General features: G+C 38.0%; 1 protein-coding gene across 2 annotated transcripts in view; it reads left to right on the top strand.

Annotated features, from left to right (window-relative positions):
- Positions 1-21209, top strand: part of TRIM24 (tripartite motif containing 24) — a 67170-nt gene extending 45961 nt beyond the window's left edge. For both annotated transcript variants that reach the window (XM_031051220.2, XM_031051221.2), the window contains exons 9-19: positions 2743-3008; positions 3607-3771; positions 5303-5482; positions 7904-8042; positions 9149-9221; positions 10590-10758; positions 11348-11661; positions 14684-14816; positions 16261-16335; positions 17670-17819; positions 18670-21209. In XM_031051220.2, the coding sequence (XP_030907080.1) occupies positions 2743-3008; positions 3607-3771; positions 5303-5482; positions 7904-8042; positions 9149-9221; positions 10590-10758; positions 11348-11661; positions 14684-14816; positions 16261-16335; positions 17670-17819; positions 18670-18879 (1874 nt within the window). In that variant the 3' untranslated portion in view covers positions 18880-21209. The remainder of the gene's footprint in view (positions 1-2742; positions 3009-3606; positions 3772-5302; positions 5483-7903; positions 8043-9148; positions 9222-10589; positions 10759-11347; positions 11662-14683; positions 14817-16260; positions 16336-17669; positions 17820-18669) is intronic.
- The last annotated feature ends 1849 nt before the right edge of the window (positions 21210-23058 follow it).

Here is a 23058-nt window from a genome sequence, read left to right as displayed (position 1 = left end):
GTGAGATACCTGTGAGACCTTTTTCTGCCTTTTATCAGGGAGTACAGGAGTGCACATGTGTGATTCTCTACAAAGGTAGAGAAAGAAAGCATTATAGCAGAGCTTTAAGGTGAACAAAGCTCCTTTTCCCACACCCTGGGACATTGGGTTGTAACAGGGCAATTCTCCAAGTTTCTTCTCTGTAAATAATTTTCTTTGGGAAAGGAATTGAAAGTGAATCTCTTGTTTCCAGAAACAAACTGTCAAGCTGTGTGGTGATAATTGTGAACTGCTGCTAAACTGAAATGATGCTTGCCAAGAGGGGCCTTTTTCATGTGTTTGTTTTTGGCTCTTTTAACAGTTTGTTTATTCAATGAGATGCTGAAATATGTTCCCTTAAATTCTGAAAAGTGCTAACGTAGCGATGACACCTGTATAGATCAACACAGGAGTTCTTGTAACAGTTCCCTCTTTAAATGATAGATAAAACCAGAACACCTTTATCTGTCTGGTTTCAGAAATCGGAGCCTTTAGGCTGTTATGTTTATGATCAAACATGTTCAGTTTCTGTAGATAAACCAAATTTAAGAACCCCTGAAGAAAAAATTAAGTCTGAGTAAAGAAACAATTTGGCTTGAATGACTTGAATTCTACTCAGGCTGTGCCGCGGCCAGGTGGAGGGGAGAAAACACCGATACGATGTAGGTTCACAAAATGCTCCGTTTATTGATTACAAGGCTGCTCTTAATATACTGTCTTACACGCGATCACGCATTACTTGATTGGCTGCTTCGCTTTGCCCACGAGGGATACATGCTCCCCTTTACCTCTCCTGATTGGTTTCACACCTTCGCTTCAGCTTAGCGTTACATCATGCTTTTGCAATTACTGGCATCCTGTTACTGCATTCCTGTTTTGCTGATCTTGACACTTCTTCTTCTTTTAACCTGGGGTCATAAGTTCACTTTCTCACAGCTTGCTGTAGGCCTGTTCAAGCGCCCATGCTCGACCCCCAACAAGGCTGCATGTTGCTGACAGAATGATAGCATCTGCACGCTGATAGGATAGCTCTCTTACAAACTTCAGAATGTATTTAGGGAAAAATATCACTTAAAGTGTTTTGATTCCATATATGATAACCCATGGTTGGTTTTCTTAGAATAATGGAAGGGAATCATTCTCTGTAGTACCTTTGCGTAAGTAGCTCTGCCACAGGTCTTAAGTCTGGAAAGACATTTGAAGGTGTGATTAGCCTTGGAGAGAACAGAATAAAAGTGTGGTATGAGTTTGATGATTGGCTGTAGTACAGTCAGTTTCATTCTCTGTCAAGGCAATTCCTTTTGTAGAGACAGAAAATTAAACAGCTCTATTTTGACTGTGGTGGAATATTTCATACAGCTGTGTATAGGAAACAGTAGTATTAATTTTCAATTTACTCTGCTCACTTTATGGGAAACATTGACTGGACCTGTTATGAGCTTAATAAAGGGTGTTAGGCAATAGGTTGGTAGGGTTTTTCAATTTTAGTGTGTTTAATTTCTTTGTTAATAACTGATGTAGTAGAATCATAATTAAAACATATGCAACACAAAAATTACCAAGTGTCAATATAGGAATAGTACTGCTGATGTTAGCTTTCTGATCTGTTCTGTGCCACAGTATGTTGGCTGGCCTAGATTCCTTCTGTGCCTGTGTCTAGATGGGGCACCAAGCTGATGCTATTTAGCTTCTCAGCTCTTGGGATGAAAAAGAAGACTACAGAATGCAAGAAGTTTTTCCTCCTCCTTCAGATAATCTACCCCAAAATGAGCCAGGCTAAGTTGCACAGAATTCACAGAGAGAGGAGCAGAGAAGTTGCAGAGAGTGATTTCAAGTTCTGCTGTAACAGGGATTGTCAAACTGTCATGTGACATACCCACCTCATGAAGTGAACTCTCCTGGGAAGCAGCCCTGAATCTCTGGGACAGAAGGGAGTATGAGTTGTCTATCTCCCACTTGTATTGAAAAGCTGTTGTGCAGCCTTCCAAAAATCCCAGGAATTTTTTAACTCATCTTGGACCAAAACTTTCCCAACTTAACTCTGTTTTTAACAAAGAAAGTGTCTCTCTTTTGCTGTACAGTGTGCTCTTCCCTTGAATCAAATCAAACTCTGTTCTAGTTGGAATTAATGTTTCTTTGGATGAGGTATCCTGAACTTTACATGAGAGTTTTGTGTAACCACAGTATATACTTAAGATAAAATCTGTCACCAAGCGTTAATTTCTAAAAGTTCCTGTCGAGTCATAGTTCCTTCTAAGTCAGTGGAGAGAAAATACCTCCTGCAGGTGCCCATCACATCCTTGAATTGGTGGTGTGTAGCAACTGAGAGTATCATTTGAGTATTCCATGATGTTAATTTAGAGGCCAGAAGGATATTGTGATCCTTTAAGTTTTATGATAGTTACTTTTTTTTAATCAGATGATTTTTATCAGATTGTATCAGGATACCCTTTTCCCTTTGCTCTCTTGCTCTTCTGGAGAAGCCAGGACACTTTTCTAGGGTAATCTACCGTATAGAGGAGGCTGCAGCATAAGACAGTTTGCTTCAAAATGCAAGCATTTCTTTTCAGGGAAACAAAATTAATGGAGCCCTCTAGCTCATGTTCATCCATTCTTTATATTAATGAATGATGACAGCATGGTATAAAAGGAACTAAAGGTGGAAAAAATAACATTTTTGCTGATTGCAGTATTTTGGTATTCTATTTATCTGGTTTAAACTAGGTTCTTTGGTAATCGAGGATAAAGAAACGCCACCGCATATGCCCAAGAACCCTGTGACAGAAGCAAACTTACAGCCACCAGGCAGCTTACCTTCAAACCAGCTCTCCAAGTTCCCAACTCAGATAAGCTTAGCCCAGCTCCGACTTCAGCACATGCAGCAACAGGTCATGGCTCAGAGACAGCAAGCTCAACGCAGAGCAGGTCCAGTAAGTTTACCAAATCCAAGAATGCCAGGAGCCATGCAGCAGCCTCCTGCTTCTCATCAGGTAAGTTATGACTATTTCCAGAGGAGAGTCTGTTTCCATAGCAGTGAAGGAGAAAATAAAGAAAGATAAGAAAAGAGAAAGAAATTAAGTCTAGATACATAACTTCAGATATCTTAATAGCATATGGCTGTGTGAAATAGGTTACAGAAAGTTTTCTTCATAGAGAATTGAATTGGCACTTTAAACTTTCCTGTGTGGTAGCACTTAGCCTATTTTTTATAAATAAATAAAACCCCCAACATATATTATCCAACCATGTGTAGTGCTGAGTTACATATTTGGTGTTTTTGTCAAATGATTGAAAAGTGAATCTGTCATTAGTTTTTTTCCAAGGTGTTTTTGCGCAGAACTGTGATTCTCCCATGTAACTTTAAAAGCTGGTAATACTCTCACTGGCTCTTGTCATGTGTCTGCATTTATTATATCAGAATAATTCAAATCCATCTGCTAGATTTTTTTAACATTAAAAATCATTGTGTTGTGTCTGCCAGCATCTATTTTTTTAAGGGTTTCAAACTTTAAAAGGTCCAATTAGTAAAAATTTGTGGAACATTGAATATATATCAGCTAACTTGCAGAATTGTTTGTTTTCCTGTAGGCACCTCCACGCTTGATTCATTTTCAGAATCATAGCCCCAAACCTAATGGTTCAGCTCTTCCTGCACAACAGATGAGATTTCCCCAAACTCAGAACCTACCAAGGCAAGCAATAAAGCCCAACCCACTGCAAATGGCATTCTTGGCACAGCAAGCTATAAAACAGGTAGAGTTTCTTTCCCTTTTCACTCATCATGTAAAAGTAAAACATCAAATGTGCTTTATATCATCTTACTTTTAGATTATATTTCTAGAGTGCTTTGCAATTAGAACAGAGATTGCATTTTCTCTATGACAAGATACTCAGTTTTGTTAATGAGATAACTGTCAAGCTTCATTTTGACAGTTCTAAGCAGCTGAAGAGAGCCACTGTGTGTGCTATGTAGGTGTTTCATTCTCTTGTTTGCTGTTACTGTAGTTTCTGGCTATTTATGCAAGACAGCACAACTATAGTCTACACAACAGCAATCAGTGAATAGCTGAAACAGAAAATCCCTCTCTTTCGCTTGATGTTAATGATTTCGATAGAACCAAGTAAAAGCCTGCCAGAAAACCATAGCTGCCACCACTCTCCAGAGTATGCCACATATTAAGTTTTACTGAGAAGGAGATTGAAAAGAAGTGCACAATTGTGGGACCTCTGCTGAGTAAGACTTAACTGGGGCAGAAGCAAATACATAATAATTTTCTGGATGCTCAGGAAGGCAGATCTTTATTGAAAAGCATATTAACACACAAGTTGTCAGATATGTGGAGGGAAAGAGGCAATCATGCCACTAGAGGTAAGCAGGGAAGAATCAAATGAGACTGATCTGTGACCCAAGAAGTGGAGTAATACCATTCATCTTCACAGTGCTTATGATGTCAGAGAACTAATTTCAACCAAATTGAAGAAACTGTAAAGTATCTTAAGAAAACCTGTAGTAATAAAACTAAGTTACTTGTATTCTCTGCCTCTGAAAAGAAGATTGGCCTGTCTGCAAGTCTTTCTTTCAAGCATTTCCATTATCTAGTAATGTCTTTCTGAAACTAGAAATGAGTAAATAGAATGAGTGATTACAAAGGAATTGAGCAGGATCAAATTTTGCCTACGGTTGCCATGAAATTCCATTAAAGTAGTTGAAAACTGCATATGCCTAAATGAGAAAGAAATTTAGTCTGACTTGACTGTGCACTTCATATCATGGTGTTAAATGTATACGTGGGTGGAGATCCAGTCAGCATTTCAAATTCTTAATCACTTTAAGTTGTTAAGGGAAGCACACCATCAAATACTTGATGGTGTCCAAGTGACACTATAGCTATTTACTTAATAAAGCACTGGAGCAGTTGTGCATTCAGCCTATTATCTGTAATGCTTTTATTTCACTAAAACTGTTACATTTCTTCCACAACAGTGTCAATGCAGCATGAAATATTAATAGATATTTAACATGGAGATACAGCTTTGAATTTAAGAATTCACATTCATTTCTTCTATTCAGTTTTCAGCTACTTGTCATCTTCCCTTGTCGTGTAAGATTGGCTCTTGAAATTAGGTAACTTCAGAGTAAATTGGGATTTTATGTTTGAATTCAGCTTCCTGAACTAAGCTGCTTGTTTAACTGCTGAGTTAGAACCCATATATGCAGTAGATGTGAACAGTTGGGGAAAAAAAATCAAAAGATTAATTGTGGATTATTGTCTCTTCTTTTTAGTGGCAGATCTGTAGCGGACAAGCTTCAACTGCCCCTTCAACTGCAAGCAGCACAACATCTACTCCATCCAGCCCCACAGTCACTAGTGCTGTAGCATGTGATGGGAAGACATATGGTCCCCCTGTGATAGATTTGAGTTCTCCAGTGGGTAGTTCTTACAACCTACCATCTCTTCCTGATGTAAGTGTAACATAAGAGCCATGTTTTGTGGATTCTATTTTAAAATAAGTCATAATCTTTGTGAGAATTGGAAGCCTTTTAGTCTGAAATTCTTGCTCTGTCAAAATAGTTGCAGAAAACAACAGTGCAGGGTTGCCTACATGTTTCTGGGAAGACTCAGTACTATTCTGGAAGACAGCTGTTAGGACAACTAAGAAAAATAACATTGCAGGTTGTAATTGTAATTGGACTTATTTATTTGGATGGTGCATATATTTTCCTCACCCCACCATAATGATACTAACAAAAATGAATTAGCATAGCAGTGTTCGTGGGTAGCACTGTTTTGCTGATGGTATTTCTGGTAATTATAAAATATTTTAAAATGTATTTTTAATTCATCAAAAAGGCTATCTCAGGTAGGTATTAACTATTAGTATACTAGATGTATTCCTTTTACCTTTTCCTTTTGGTACTTCTTTTTTTCATATATCCTCTAACATGCCTGTGAGCTGGTGATAGAGCATCATAAGATCATCTTTTCTTAAGCTTCTGACCTTTTCCTTCTGTTGTGGTTTAAGCCCAGCCAGTAACTCAGAACCATGCAGCTGCTTGCTCACTCTCTCCTTCCTCCCCCTGCTCCCCGAGGGATGGGGAGGAGAATTGAAAGAATGTAACTTCCATGGGTTGAGATAAGAATAGTCCAGTAACTAGGGTATAACACAAAACCACTACTGCTACCACCAATAATAATAATGATAAGGGAGATAACAAGGTGAGAGAATACAACTGCTCACCACCCGCAAACCGATACACAGGCCGACCCAAGCAGCAATCTAGCCCCTTCAGGTAACTTCCCTCAGCTTATATACTGGGCATGACATGCTGTGGTATGGAATACCCCTTTGGCTAGCTTGGGTCAGGTGTCCTGTCTCTGCTTCCTCCTGACTTCCCCTCTCCCCTGGCAGAACGTGAGACTGAGAAAGTCCCTGGTCAGAGTAAACATTACTGAGCAACAACTTAAAAACATTGCTGTTACCAGCATTGTTCCCAGGCTGAAAGTCAAAAGCACAGCACTGCACCAGCTACTAAGGAGGAGAAAAATGACTGCTACTGCTGAACCCAGGACATATTCATAGTTTCTTCTTATTGGTTCATGTTTGTCAGAGGTGCATGTTAGCTGTTGAGTTCTGGTCAGTTGACTTTATTCTTCCAAACAACTGCCAAGCCCATTTTTGTGGTCTAAAGCTGAAATGTCAGTGTTTTCTAGTCATAACTTACCGTTACTCCCTCTTTTCCCACCTGTTTTTTGTTCTCACCAATAGACTCTCAGATAAGTGTTATATGTATATATATTTTAAATAGAGTACATAATCACAGTATCTGTCAGGCTTAAAAGAGGAACTACACTACACGATCATAAAACTACAAGTATACACACTAGTCTGAGACACTTTAGTATGCTGATTTTTGTACACAGTGTTATGAACTCTTCTACTGCTGAAGTTTATGCTATCAAAATACATGTCCCAAATCACTGTAAATATGCTGGCCTAGCTGAGGCTTTGGCATTTGCTTCTGGTAAATCTAGTTTATAAACAGAAGTTTCAGTGATCAATGCAGTTTATACCAGTGAATTTGTGAGGTGTCTGGATAACTGAGGTATCTGGATAATTCAGAACTTTTACCAAGGTAACCTCTATACTTAACAAAAATTACCCTATGTATTGCAAAACCCCCTAATATTTCCAAAGGTCTTTTCTCTGCATCAAACCAGAATGTGTAATTTTTACAGAAAGTTAGAATGGTAAACTGGGAGTCCCTAAAACAAAGTTCAGTTGTCTGGCCTGAGCTGTGGGTGGAAAGAACAAGTGCTGATTTGCTGTTTGCATTTTGAATCAGCATGCATGGCTGCTGCCCAGAAGATATGTGGGACAGATGGAATTGAGTGTTCTTTGACATTCTTCCAGTCCTGTTAAACACTAATGGATTAATGGGTAGTTTGTGTATTGCTTACTACCTTTTAATTTGTTTATTTATTTTTAGAGTATATAAGGTGAGCATGTCACAAAAAAGTGTGGAGATAAAAGTTCATCTCATACTTCAGTGTGTGAAGGGTAGCTGTCTGATGTAAGCCTCCTCTGTAACTGATGGAGAAAAACTGGCACTTAAAGAATTACCTGATCTTAAAATGAAGCACTGTCTGGATGTGGCCATTTCTTTTCATTTTACAGAAAACAAGGTGACCCATTTTAAAGTAACCATCTCACTTTCTGGATGGCCAGAGCTAGGTGAAATGCATTTTGGTCTTCACCTTCAAAGTAACAGGATGGCAGAGGCATCTGCCATACTTTGTTGTTGGAGGGGGTGTGTTTTGTGGTTTATTTTCTTTTCTGCCATCTCAACACTTAACTGCTTTCTCTCTCTTCCCCCACCTTTTAGATTGATTGTTCAGGAAACATCACACTGGATAATGTTGTAAGGAAGGATGATGGCACTGCGGAGCAGAATCAGCCGAAACCCCCTTCGAGCAGGACTGTGCAATCACCAAATTCATCAGTACCATCACCAGGCCTCTCGGGTAATTGCAATGTGGTGCAATTTTCTGTTTAAGTAGTGTGATGGAAAAATGTCATGTGACAGTGTTAACGCTGGTAATGAAAATAATGCAAAGTTGTAGAAACCCAAGTAAGGGGTAAAGTTGAAGCAGTATTTTAGTGGTGTGATCAAAAATGGCTAATCTTAAAAATATGGAGGAAAAACGTAGATTTTCTCAAATTGCACTAAAATCTATAGCAAAATGGCACTGTTAGGGATACACCAAATTAAAATCTGTAAGCTGTGGTAAGAGACCAGTATTTGAAAAAGCAAGATAGGATGTAACAGGAGGCAGTGGCTACAAATGGTAACTTGGGAAGTTCAATTTGGATATTAAAGAATCTTTTTTCACTGAAAGAGTAGTGCAGCAGTGATAAAGGTTAATAAAAGTTATTGTTGTGGATAGCTAAATGTGGTGAACTTGCAGGACCCAGGGGATTCCTGTCACCATGACTGGTGACAGTCAACAGCCGCTCCTTGCTCCCATTTCCTGATCTGACCTGTAGTAAGCCTCTGGGAGCACGAATTCCCAGTCAGCACTTGCGTAACATTCATGCACTCACATGGTGTTTATGTGCTTAGAGAGATTAGCTGAGACAGATGGATAATGCATTCACAGGTAGCACAAACAGCCCAATCTGGTTTCTCAGGACCAATGCTTTGTAAAAATATCCTTCAGAAGTCTTTCAGCTATCTGGTCCCCAGACCCTTGGTCTCTCTCATATCTGACCCCTAGACTTCTTCTTACTTGCTAGCTTGTCTGGCTTTATGTTTCTTAGCAGATGTCCCAAGAGATCTGCTAGAATTTAATAAGGTAAGACAAAACAAGCTGCAGCGATCAGGTGTGGGGCTCAGCCGGGCAAAGGTACTACCCATTAGCCTGTTTACCTGCAATGGGCCCCTTTTTTAGTCCTCTCTTTGCCTCTATTATCCCATGCATCTCACCCTGTCATGAATTTGTATTAAATGAGACATGGATTTAATAAATGACACTGGATGAGAAATTTTCCCCAAAACTTGTGTATTTGAGTCACATCTCAGACTTGGCACAGACCTGTGTTTTGTTCTAATCTGATTCTTCTATCCTAGGAGGAGTCAGTGTGACAAACATAAACCCTCCAATTCGTTCACCCAGTGCCTCCAGTGTTGGGAGCAGAGAGAGGTAAGGACAGAGTGGGAGAGAAGAAAATTTAACTTCAGTCTCTATAGAGCACGCCTCTGTCTCTTCTCTCATTCATGCATACAGAAGTCAATTTGCCTCACCTTCTCTATTAACAGTCCAAGCCTGATGGTTATTAGAGCACTCTTTGCATTCTAAAAACAGTAATTTCATTTGTAATGTATCAATAGCACATCTAAAAACATTAACTCTGTAAATGATGGCTAGGTTGGCGTTAATAAAAGAATTCTAAATTAGATTTTAAATTCGGAAAAATGTGCTAAAGGAAAAAGTTGCATATTGAAAGTCCTCATGGAACTATAAATTACTTCAGATTTAAGGAACTGATGCTACAAAGAGTTATTTAGAATTTTCTGCCATACTGCAGTTAGTTAAGTGAGCAGTAGCTATCTGAGAGTCTACACAGATGTTTTTATCCCTCAGTGATGGCATATTAATGAACAAATATATTTACACAATGTTATTTGAAGAGTGCAGACCCATTAATGTGTTTCAATAAATTAGAGCATACATCTGACATGAGATTAATTTTTCATGCAGAGAAAAATCAGATGACAGTCATCCTACTTAAATTGGAAATGCAGATGCTTTTTAATATAGAATACCTTTTGTTCTATTCCATTTACACGGTAAATTCTGTGAAGCACTCTTATGAGCTGTTTAAATGTTCATCTGAAGAGTCTTTTGCTTGAATTTTAAAAATGTGACTATCTGCTGCTGCTTGAATTAATTTTTTTAGATTTAAAGTTCTTCATTATTATTAAAAACAATAAGCTGATATTTTTGAGTTTGGATGTCAATTATCATCCTATTATTTCTAAACACATGAAAAAAGGTGGCTCTAGTTCTAAAAGTAGGGCCTCAGTTTCTCTAGAGCGTCAAAGCTGTAAGAAACTCTTCCAAGATAATGTAAATATGTGTTTTATCTGTCACGTTCACTTGGGTGGTTTACAATGATCAATTCAGCTCTGGAGAAACACTAGGCTTTCTCAAAATATGCTGCATCCCCTCCAAAGTGGGATGATATTCAGTGGAAGTGGTTTTTTTGTTTGACCTTAAAGAAACAGATTATTTGCAAATTTTATGCTAATGGGAAGTCAAACCATGAGTAGTTTTCCAATTCTGGAACTGCACCACTAAAATTTTCCCTTTTTGTAAAGCATTTCCCATGTACATTAAAAGGAATAAACTTTGATGTGCTGTTATGTAAAAGTAATACTGTAGTGCTCAAGAGTCAAAGAAGCAAAATGGGTTAGCATCCTGAGGTCTCAGAAACCATCAGTGTACCAAAGGTGTCCCGTTTTGACTCTTAATTTCCTCTTTTTTACTACTTTATTCTGTCATTTACAGTTCTGGCTCCTCCAGCAAGCCACCAAGAGCTGATTCTACGCACAAAGTCCCGGTTGTTATGTTGGAGCCTATCAGAATTAAACAGGAGTCAAGTGCATCAAATGAGAACTTTGATTTCCCAGTTGTTACAGTAAAGCAAGAAACAGAGGAGGAATCCCGGCCTCAGAATGTAATATTAATAGTTATAAAGATTTCCTTTCTCTTTGGAGGGTGTTTTCCATTTCTGGGGAATAAAATAATTTACTAATACTCTGCTGGGGACTTTCAAAGGGGAAAACTAAAAAGCTAAATAAAAGGAAGAGATGAAATTCAAAATCAAACTAGCTCTACTGCCAATTCAATTAACTGGTGTGATCAGAATGCTTTTATCCATTGAAAACCTGGGAAAGTAGAAAATAGCTTGCAAACAACTATTTTTTGTGTGCTAGGAAGTGTTTCTAATACATCATAAACCTGTATATGTGTATAGATAGATAGATAGATAGATAGATAGATAGATAGATAGATATGTAAGATTGCTAGACTTCTGGGGGATCAAAGATTAGGTTTTTGTTACTGGAGCAGTAAATAGCCTTTTATACTGAATTTCTCATGTTTAGTTGCTTGATGTTATACTACAGTAGTAACTTTTGGACGTATATTGCAAGTTGAGTGGCTGTTTGTGTATAAATTTGTTATTCTGGAGAGTTTACTTGTTGTTAAGGTCATGTAAATTCACATAAATACTATAATTTGGCTTTTTCTATGTCTTCTTACAGACCAGCTTTTCAAGAAGCATACTTACTTCATTGCTGTTAGACAGCAATAATAATGCCGCTTCTGATGAAGCTGTCTTAAGAACAGATGCACCAGACAGTACAGATGATCAACCAGGGATACTGCAGGAGAACTCATCCAGTGGAAAGACAGGATGGATAGGCCCCTCTCACACAGGGGAGGGCAGAAAAGAGGATGATCCCAATGAAGATTGGTGCGCAGTATGTCAAAATGGAGGGGAGCTCCTTTGCTGTGAGAAATGTCCCAAAGTATTCCATCTATCTTGTCATGTCCCTACATTAATGAGCTTTCCAAGGTAACTATGACCCCTTCCATTCTGTATAAACTGAGTTAAAAAACACAAACTTTGTATTGTGAAATCTAGTACAAGAAGTTTCAGCCTCAAAGGCAGCAGTGGTGGTTTTGAAGTCTTGAATCCAGAAGTTTTAGTAACTGGTGAAAATTGGAAATTACATTGATACTTCAGTTTAACTTTTGTGTGTCTCAAAATCTGTAACAAAATTCTTCACTTATTTTACAGTTAAGCAAGATCACTTAACATCTAGGGCGTCTATTGTTAAAACTAGGCGTAGAACTACCAATGTATCATAGATGTTTTAAGGGTGATGGAAAAACTTTACATTTGTTTAATAACAATAAAAAACTTCAAGAAAAATCCAAGCCAATATAATATTAAATATATTATTTACTATGGTGCTAAACATGATTGCACTCCAAGCATGGGATGTAGTGACTGGCATCTAGTAATATTTCAGTCAATGTTGAAACAGGCAGCAGGCTTTCTTGATTGGCTGTTACAAAACAACTAGTCAGTTTCTTGAGTTTCAAAATACAGTCTTAAATAGGTTGTTCTTATAAGCATTACTGGCATTTGCTTCTGGAATTAGTGTCTTTGATGAAAAGAAATGGCATTTCGCAATGTTCCAGCTTGGAAATGCCATGCAATAAGCTTATTAGTATTAAAGGATAAAAACATCTGTCATAACATGCTCATTGTTTAATGCTTTTATAAATATTAGGTTTCATTATTAAATATCAGCATAGTTTGCTGGAGTAAAACATTTGGATAGCAACTTAGGTTTTGATCATCTCTGTGCTACTTTGAGCAAGCATACTTTTGCGAGCATATCTGCTCCTTTAAATGCCAGTTGAAATGGCACATGAAAATGTTTCCTACTTTTTGAAGCTTCAAATTACAGTTCGGGTTTTTTGCTTGGGTGTTGTTTGTTTGTTTTAGTAAAATTATGCTACCTTACAGCTTTGTGCCATAAGCGAAACCTAGCAAAGTTACAGTAAGCACTTAAATTAATAAACATTTGTGCCTGACAAGAAAACAGGAATCTTCAAGCAGGTAGGAAAAATGTATTTACAAGGCTTTGTTTCTATAAAAATTAAAGCTTCAAGAATAGGTCTTTAAAATTTCTCTTTTTACTGGATCATTGTGTGGGAGCTGAGACGATGGTATTTGGGGGAAAAGGAAACAAAATCAACTTTTCTGACACCCGTTTAGATCTCCAAAGGTGCATATTGGGTACAAGTGCACTTTGTTCCTGGACTTCAGAACCAAGGTTAGCTCAAGTTAGCTTTAGATGTATCAGGGTTTTGTTCTCGTCTCTGTGGGGTTTGTTTTGTTTTCAGCTGCGACATTCTACTTAACAAACTTTGGTCTCTTAGCATTAGTTCCTTCAAACACACAAAATAATTCCTATATTATTATGTCAGCAGTGTCACTCTACTTCTTTCATGATTGCTTTTTTTGTTCTTGCTTCAGGTAGATAGAACAATTTCATAGAACCATAGAATCACAGAATGGTTTGGATTGGAAGAGACCTTTAAAGGTTATCTTATCCAGCCCCCTGCAATGAGCAAGAGTGTCTTCAATTAGATCAAGTTGCTCAAAATCCTGTCCAACCTGGCCTTGAATGTTTCCAGGGATGGAGCATTGAGCACCTCTCCAATCTGTTCAGTGTTTCACCACCTTCACCATAAAAAATTTCTTGCATCTAGTCTGAATCTACCTTCCTTTAATTTAAAACCATTACCCCTTGTCCTATCACTGTTCTTACAGATTCATAAGGTCACTGCATCTTTTTTTCCCTCACTCCAACTCACCACAGTTTTCTGATTCTCAAATATTTAAATGCATCATTCTGCCATCTTTCATGTTTCTTGTTTTCTTGTATCAGAAGATCTTTTAGTCATGGCCTATATCAGTTTTTGTATGTCTGCCACATTTCTGAGATGCTAGTGCAGGCACAGAAGTGACACTATCATATAAATAACTCCATCCAGTTAAGAGAGTAGAAGGTAAAAGTCTCTTTGAGGAAAGATGCCCATTGCTCACTACTGTGTGCTAAAACTAGCAGATGGTGGAAATTTTTTTGATTACTCTGAATAAAAACGAGTAAGTTTTTTTTCTTTTAACTTGGAAAGTGCCCTACCTTACTATTGAAATTAATTAAAAGATGCTGCAGAAACTATTTCCTATATTGTAATATACCCCTGAGTAACTAACACACAGAGCTCTAAACTGGTTATTGCTGAATTCTATTATAAGAAGTACAATTCAGCCCCCTTGTGGTTATCTGAAAGCATGCAAGTTTCTTCATTTGTGGAGAAATACATCAAAACCAGAGCTTTCATAGGTTTTTCAACACTTTGAGGTTCAGCAATTGTTACAGAATCAATTAACATATCTTGCAGAACTAATTTTCTCCTAGTCTTATGTTGTCATTTAAATCTATAGGTTTTTCCTAGACCAGCTGATAAAATCAGGAACATGTGAAAGTTTTAGGGAGTGAGGAATTCCTAGTTTTCAAAAAAATCTTGTCTAGGACAATCTGTATAGAGTAGTAATACATTGTAGATCAAGCTTGTAGAAATAATATGTAGTTCTCACAATATAATGCTTTTTCCTTCTGTTTGGCTTATACGATTCCTACAGCATCTGTAGTTAGGCAACAAAACTCTTAATAGTGGTTTTCTTGAATACTGTGAACTCAAGTGAAATATTTCAGTGCTGACAAAGGTAGACACAATTTGTCTACTATGACAAACCATTTTTCTGTTATGACACTTCTAATGGCACCAGTGCCATTAAAAAGCAAATGAAGTTCTAATAAAGCATTTTTGCCAGTAGTTTCTGCCTTTTTGTAGTGTTTAGAAAACCACTCCCACCAAAACAACACAACACATGATACAGGGGAAAAAGAAACTAACACCCCACAGATGAGGAACTTAATGCAGAAATATATGGAAAGCCACCTGCCGGGAGTGTGCTATAGTCATTGAGATCAATGTGCATGTCTTGTTTTCAGTGGAGAGTGGATCTGCACATTCTGTCGGGATTTGTCCAAGCCAGAAGTTGAATATGACTGTGATAAACCTGCTCACAGCTCTGAAAAAAGAAAACTGGAAGACACTGGGGGTTTGGCGCCAATAGACCGCAGGGTAAGGATAAAATGAGCACTGTCTTGCTGCTGCTTGTATTCTAAAATGCATTCATCTTTTTAAAGGTGATGGTAAGGAAGGAGAATTAGCTTCTTGAAATAAGCTCTGTGATCATAGCAGCCTTCATGTAAACATGCTGAAAAACACATGAATGTCTAAGGAGTGGTTGTGGTCTGGTGGTCTGAAGTGGGAATGTGTTCTAGGAATTACCAAGTGCTGTTTCTAACAGAGCTCTTGTACGCAGTGACTTTGCACTGAGAATTTTTTCTTTGTGCTTTCCAAATTTGGCATAGGCTGATGTTATCAACTGATGGCTTTAGTCTTTAAAGCACTTTGTCAGCATCCTTACATAAAATTAAGGCGGTTCTTTCACAGTGAAGATGTACAGAGATACAATACTGATCCTCCAGAGATTAACACAGGAACAACTGCTGTCCTTTTGCAGCTTTGAATGTTACTGTGAAAAAAGCGACAAAGGAAGCAGTGGGTCTCACAACTATTTCCACACACACATCCCCACCCCCCATCCCCCCCCCCCCCTCCCAAAGTCTCAGTGTTAAAAGAAAAAAACAATTGTGTCTTTGAACATTGGAGCAGACAGCTGAACTGCTCAACAGGGTCTTTTGGGTTCGTGGGCACTCTGGGAAAGTTGGGGTTTGCCTTTTTTTATTTTTCTTTTTTTTTATACTTGTGTGTTGTTATTATTAGTATTAAAAACTTTTTTTTAATCAATTTTGAGCACTATTGGAAACTCTCAGCAGTGTTTTACTTGCTTTCAGTTGGCAAATACACTGAAATTGGTAGTTTATTTGGGGCATTTGTCTACCTACCATTATTTACATGTGCTGCTATCTAAAAGGAAAAAAGCTAGCTCCATCTGTGTTTTGTCTTAAATGTAAATTATAAAAATGTAAGTTATAAACTTACTGTAAACATTCCAATAAGAGACCGGCAAGCATAAAATCACAAAACTATTTTAAGAAGCTTGAGGATCAAGATCCAGTTGAATATGTTTGAATACACAAAGAAAAGAGATTCCTTCCCACTGCTAACAAAACCACTGTAGGCTTTGCAGTTACAGAGCAGTTCTACCCAGAGCAGGAAAAACATTATAGCTGTCTCTGAATATTTGTAAAGCACTAAGAGCCATGCATGCTTTTATTTATTCCCTTGAATGTCTGCTGGGCTCAGCAAATGCTGAATAACACTGTTAGTAACTGTATAAGATTTCATAGCTTGCGTTTGAGAGTTGATAAGGATGTAACTATTGCCAAGAAGGAATACCATAGTTAATCTTGCTTCCAAATACAATTTCTGTGCTCACTTTTCCGTTTAGGTCTGAGGGAGTACAGGGCATGTGTTTTGCATTTTCTGTAGCCTGTTACTTTAGAACAAATCATGCAGGGTTCTCTAATTATTTGTGTACCTATTTTTGTTGTCACAGAAGTGTGAAAGACTGTTGCTGTATCTCTACTGTCATGAAATGAGTCTTGCTTTTCAAGATCCAGTTTCTCCCACAGTATGTACCTTCCTTCTTTCCATTTTATAAGCATAACTGGCATGTTTCTAATGGCATGTTTGTCTTATCATTATGAGCAGTCGTTTCCCAGACATTGAGTGTATTAAATGTGTTTTATTAATACTGTCTGAAGCACAGTTAAAAGTTGAAGCACTGGGTTGGAAGGTGATTTACTAGTAAAATTCCTCAAGAAGTGATTGTACGTAATATTTCAAATGTAGACAGAAGAAGTAAGTTGTATGCTGATTTCACAATGCTGAGTGATCTCACTAAAAGGTGAATTGGAATATGTTGTTTGGTTTTGGGTTTCCTTTTTTCTTTTCCAATTTACTTGATTTTGAGAATTAGGATACTCCATAATACTAATATGATACTGAATTTCTTTGTTATTAGCTTGAAATGTATTAGGTTAAGATGGTAAACAATACCTGGGTATATTGGAAATCCAAGGGTGCCCAGAAGAGTTACCAGCATGATCAGGTGAAAAATACCTCTTTTATGTTCTTCAAGACAAGTCAATGGGAAAAGCATTCATCAATAAGTAATATGCTCCTATGCACCCTTTTTATTCCATTTCAATAAGAATTTTTCTTTTGGAGAACATTCAACATAGTTTAATAATAACAAATGACACAAGAGATTAATTCGTATATGGTCATGAAATAATAAGTTCAGGTATTATAACAGTAAAATATTAATCTCTCTCTCTTAAAATGTGAATTGACTTAGGAAAAATGTATAAAACCATTATAGTTGGCTTTCATACCCCATTTTATAATTTCTAATTATTTCTAAAGAAAGAATAAATCTTAATCCCTACACCCACAGTTTGAGTGCCAAAATCATCTATATATCTCTGAAATTTGCCACCATTTCCAAGGACATACTTCGTTAATTTTTATTTTTGAATGCATTAATTCATAATGCATTCAGAACATTCATTTAAAGCAACTGATGTACCATCCCACTTTGAGTGGGTTGCCAGAGCTACCATATGGTGGTCTTGAAAGTGAAACTTAATAGCTGGCTCATTTGACTACATCCAAAAATAATGTCCAAATTGCTTCCTCTGTTGTGTATAATCAACGTAGGTGGGGGTTTATTTGTTTTTCTTTTATTTTAAAATAGGCAGGAGTATATTTAGGCAGCAGAACTAGCCTACATCACTGTTAATCCAGAAGCTACGCATATATGTTAAAAGTGCAATTCTTCCATCTTAAACTGTAATTTGAAGATGCGACTAAATCTTGCTGTCTCCCTCAGAGGCAAAGGTTTATAAAACAGTAAGTAATGAACATGATTGCATTCAGTAAATTTTGGTTTTCTCCATTTAGGTTCCCGATTACTACAAAATAATAAAAAAGCCTATGGACTTGTCAACCATCAAGAAAAGACTTGAAGTGAGCAATTCATTCTACACGAAGCCAGAAGATTTTGTGGCTGATTTCAGACTGATTTTCCAAAACTGTGCTGAATTTAATGAGGTAAGAAAAGTAGATACTTTTATCTGGTTTTGTAGGCGTAGTTGGTTTTAGGAACACTGTAGTGGGGATAGAACTTGCAGCATAAGAATTAACTATATTAAACTTAGTTTGATGATGAGACTGCAGTGAAAACATCACATTTGAAACTGCTGGGGTGCTAGATGACTATGCAGTGGAGATCCTTCCACAGCAGGAAGGAGGATACAGACACACTAGCTGGATGGCAGGATAGCAGGTAAAGAATAGGATGATTACTTATCATAAAGATTAATGGTGGCCATTTGATTTTTAAAAATTGGTTTGTTCCTCCTTGCCTCAAATATTAAATTCAGTGGATTTTTCATTCTGGGAGGTCTGTACTCACCCGTATGATTTGTAGTTGCATGTTTAGTGATTGTTGTTACCCTCACTGCACGTAAGGGAACACACGGTGAAAAAGGAATGCAGATACTGAGTGGATCGGACATTCCAAAACATTTTAACATCCTGAAGGCATACCTATGTATTTCACAGCATAACCCAAGTTTCCTCTGCATTTATTTTTTTTTTTCAGTAAGGATCTAAGAATTTTAGAATCGCTTTATATAGCTTTCAGGATTGCAATATGGCTTTTGCAATTTGCTTCTGTGATAATCCACCAGTGAAAAAATCATTAGAGGTGTTCGCCAAAAAGTTCTGTCCTCACCCCGTTTTGCAGGCGTCTGGTCTTTGGGACCATGTGTTCCACAGGTGTCAATCTTGCTTCTGATTGGCAAGTTGGGGCTAGTTTGTAGGAGCACCTAAAAGACCAAATGTGATTTGAGTATAAGCCTATTTTGTGGTGCACTGATGTTGTTAATTCACCCAACAGCCTGATTCAGAAGTGGCTGATGCTGGCATGAAACTTGAAGCATTCTTTGAAGATCTTCTAAGGAACCTTTATCCTGAGAGAAAGTTCCCCGTGCAACCCAACTGCCAGAGTGAAAAAGATAACCCAGAACTTACTGGTGACTCAGATGATGACATTGTACAGCCCCGGAAAAAACGCCTCAAAGGAGAAGACCGTCAGTCGCTCAAATGAGCTGCATGTGTTGCTATGGGACTTCTTTAAAAACTAAGGGTATTTGTCACTATTAATTGTGAAAAGGGGAAAAGTCATAACTGCTTTGACTTGTAGGTTTGTGGGTATTCACTAGACTTTCTACCCCTTGTCTGAAACACAAATCTAATGGCGATCAAGGCACGTGGAGAGCTTCTCTGAAGTTCCAAGCTTTCGTCGTACTTCTGGAGCAGCACAGAAATTGCCATTTGCATGGCATGACAGCTGTTTAACTTTACTTTGACAAAGAAAATAAGTTTGTATAGAACTGAACTTCAAAACATTACATGGGTTCAACATGTGGCTTTCTGAGTTTGAAGAAAATGTGATCTCACCAGACTTTTAATTTTACCAAAGGCATGTGGCTGGCCATAATTTGATTTCTTTGTACTGTATTTAACACAAGCCATGAGAACAGATGGTGTAATATTGTCCTGAAATACTGACTTGTACAATGAAAGTGTAGTTACCCCCAGAGAAGTTACTGGTAATTTTAAAATGTAAGGGAGAGTGTATTAAAAATAACTTCAAAAGAAAAAAAGAAAAAGAAGGAATTTGTTTGGGAGTTTTTAATGGCGCAAGTAAAGGACAATACGTCTGTTTGCGCCATTTTTCTCACCACCAGCAAGAAACAGTAACATTTCTGTACTATTTTTGTTAAATGGTGTCTCAAAGTTTTGACGTATTTCTGTTTAATGGAGTTGACAACAAAGTTTTGAAGGGAAAAATGTTTGCTTGCAACTATCAGCCAGTCTTTGTGTGTGTTTAGAATGGGGGGCAAGGACATCCTTTCTGTCCACAAGTTCTTGTTTTTCCAAATTTTAGAATGCAACCAGTACCATTATTCACTTGCAAGTATAAAGTTTGAAGAGGTAGACAAAAAAAAAAAGAAGATACTGCCCTCTGACCCTTCATCTGTCCCTGCTAAAAGTACCAATAGGTGAGGACAAATGACCTTTTTCAGTTCTGTCTACTTCCCAGAAGCACTGACAACAAAAGATAGGTGGTTGTTTCTGCCCTCAGAGATTGCAGAGTTAAAGAAGTACTTTGTCTCTTGTTGCTCTAGCCAGTGGTTTATATTCTTAACCAATTACCTTAAATGAAAACTGCTTTGTTGTGAGTGCAGGCAGTCCTTTGGATTAACTGAGCTCTGGTGTGCTAGAATTTTGCAGATGGACTTGTGATGACATCTGAGTGTATACAAGCCTGCTTCCGATTTGCTGTGTAGCACTGATGTGGTGCTGTGCATAGATCACTGAGGAGACTAGATAAAAGTGCTGCTTGTGCCTCCCTGCTGTGTACATATGCACTGCACTCAGAAAAAGGCCCTTTTTTTTACTCTCTCACCCAATGAGATACTGTCCACCTACCTTTGTCGTAGGGTGGCACTGCATGCTTGAATGTAGTGGACTCCAAGAAAAGAACACTTGGTTGTGTTTGCAGCAGCCTTTGACGTAGCTTTTGAAATTGGTTGATTTTTAAGGTGCCCAGAGGAACCATTCATTTTCTTTTTCCTTCTTTTTGTTGTTGTTGTTTTGTTTCTTTGGTCATGTTTTCTTGTAGAATGTTTTTATTACCTGAAGCAAGTTGCTTGCAGCAGGAGTTTTACCATCACAACTGTACCAAGAAAGAATAGAGGTGAAGGAGCAGAACAGGAAGGTGACCATTCTAACAGAACAGATGTGATCAGTGCATGCTGCAGCAGCACAGACTTAAGAAACAAGAGGTACTGCCACTGCAACATTTAATGTCCTAAAGATCTGGCAATGCCTGGAAATCCTACGTACCTTGTCATCAAGTTTAACAGTGCTTCCAGAGGAAGGTGCTGCATGTTTCTCTGGATCATAAGTTGCAAGCACAGATTCATTAGGTGGCTTGTTGCATTTAGAGGTGAATTTAGACACCTTTACAGCTTCACATTCATGTTCTCCCACTGGAAAAAATCTGACTGAACCTTCATTACGTGCTCCTGAATGTCACCCTAAGAATCCTTAGAAATTGTGTCCACAGTGAGGTTTTTGAGATGTTAAATTTATCTACTTTAACACAGGTGCTATAGGCACAAATAGTTGAGGAAGGCAATTTTATTTTTAAGTACTACACTCTTTCAAGCTGCTATGGCAAAGACTGTATCTACTTTAATGTACTTTTCCCCCTTTGCCTCAGTCCACTGAATGGTGGCTGTTTTCCTTTTTAGGGGGGGTGGTTTGGTTGGTTGGTTTGGAGTTGGGGTTTTTTTCTGCTTGAGGGGTGTCTGTGTAATGTCACTACTAATAGTACTGGTAGTAAAGAGTCTTCATTTTGCTTCACGAGACAGGTAGAAGGCATCTGTTTATTGAATCATAAGAAAGAGATTGTCCTTGAGGAATTTGCCATTTGTCTATACAATTCATAGCTCTTCATTCACTGTTCGGTTGCCATTTTTAATAATGGAAGTGGTATGGAGAAATAATCAACATCAAATGCAGCTGCCAGGAAATGACAGATTCCAAAGGTTTATTTTTCTTTCCAACCTAATACAACATCAAACACTTGCTTTCATTTTACTTGCTAAAAAGGGGAAAGAAAAAAAACATAAAATTAATAAAATGCACATGAAAACCAACAGAAATATGAATACAGGGGAAAATAATGTGCATTTGGATCTGCCCAAATGCTGTTGCCCCACGACTGCTTTGAGAGAGGACTGATGAGTAAATATGTTTTTTAAATGTAATTTTCTAGATGTCACAAGAAGTTACATAATTTTTATTTTGTTGCTTAAACTAGCTCTAAATGAAGGAACACATCTGTTGTCTGGAGCCTTAGGTCTAAATATTAACGTAGAATGGTTTGGTTTGGAAAGGACCTTAAGCTCATCCAGTTCCAACCCCCTGCCAGGGCCAGGGACACCTTCCACTAGACCAGGTTGCTCCAAGCCCCGTCCAGCCTGGCCTTGAACATTGCCAGGGATGGGGCAGCCACAGCTTCACTGTGTGAAGTGCCTCAGCACCCTCACAGTGAACACTACTTCCACATTAACAGAGCTTTTACATGATTTGTTTGAATTCTTGTATGGGTTGGATGACTATTGTGTGAGTCCCTTGGACAGTATGTTCAATAGTCATGATTCAGCAGTCCCTGAAGGACTACATACACAAAACATAATCTCTGAAATGACTGAGAGCTAGCAAGTTCAGTTTAAGATCGAATGGCAACTTCCCAGAGTACACAACTAATTCTGCAAGCTTTTATTATTCCACCCTTTTGACTTGTGCATGTAAAGGCCAGCAGCTGGAGCTTATAACTATTTGTAGCAAGGAGAATAATAATGCTATTGAGCTAAGTCTGCAGGAAAAAGGGGGGGGGGATCCTGCTAAGGAATCATTACACTCCCATTTATCTTGACCACTCTTAGCCAAAGTTAATTCAGCTGTAGTGGACTTAAAGCTTTCCTTTAATGTCTAAAGCAGTTTTAATGAAGTGCTTTGCTTAGTGATTATTGTAAATCCAACCATTTGAAAGCCTAAGTGGCTCTCTGGCCTCTGTGCATGGGGTTGAATTTCACCCACAAGGGAAGATTAAGTCACTTTGTCCACTTCCTTAACCTTTGATTTTTATTTTTTTCCCCCATATCTTTTAGAGTATCATATAGATATTTTAAATGGCATAAAAACATAGAAGACAAGCATTTCTAAAAGATAATCATTTAAAGAAGCAGGCAATGATTAATATGTTGTTTTTCTGAAAACCCTAAGGTCCCAGTGAGAAAACCTTAGATGAGACCCAGTGCAGTTAAGTATGTGCATATATGTAATACGTGTGTATGTCTGGCTTTTCAGAAGTGTAGTGCTAAAGCCCACATAAAACAGTTTGTTCAAACATCTGTTTTGCTCTAAGCCACTGAAGAACATGGATTATTTAGCCCATGGTCTTCTGGTTTGTACAGGTAAGACTGCAGAATAACAGGCAGTGTGGTGGGGACATGCTGCATGCACCGTGCGGAAATGGCCATGCTGGTGTAGCTGAATTGACTAGAATCACACAGCTGCTCACCACCTCCTGTAATTAATGAAACCTGGGTAAGGGAGGCTGTCTGAATTTAAACTTTCCCCATAATCTTTGTGTTTAGTGTTTTGACTGTTTTATAGCCACAAGGGCTTGGCTAACATACTGATACAG

Source organism: Melopsittacus undulatus, chromosome 5 (assembly GCF_012275295.1).
Source record: "Melopsittacus undulatus isolate bMelUnd1 chromosome 5, bMelUnd1.mat.Z, whole genome shotgun sequence".
Taxonomy (NCBI): domain Eukaryota; kingdom Metazoa; phylum Chordata; class Aves; order Psittaciformes; family Psittaculidae; genus Melopsittacus; species Melopsittacus undulatus.
Note: the sequence above shows the minus strand (reverse complement) of the source record. Positions and strands in the feature narration are given on the sequence as shown.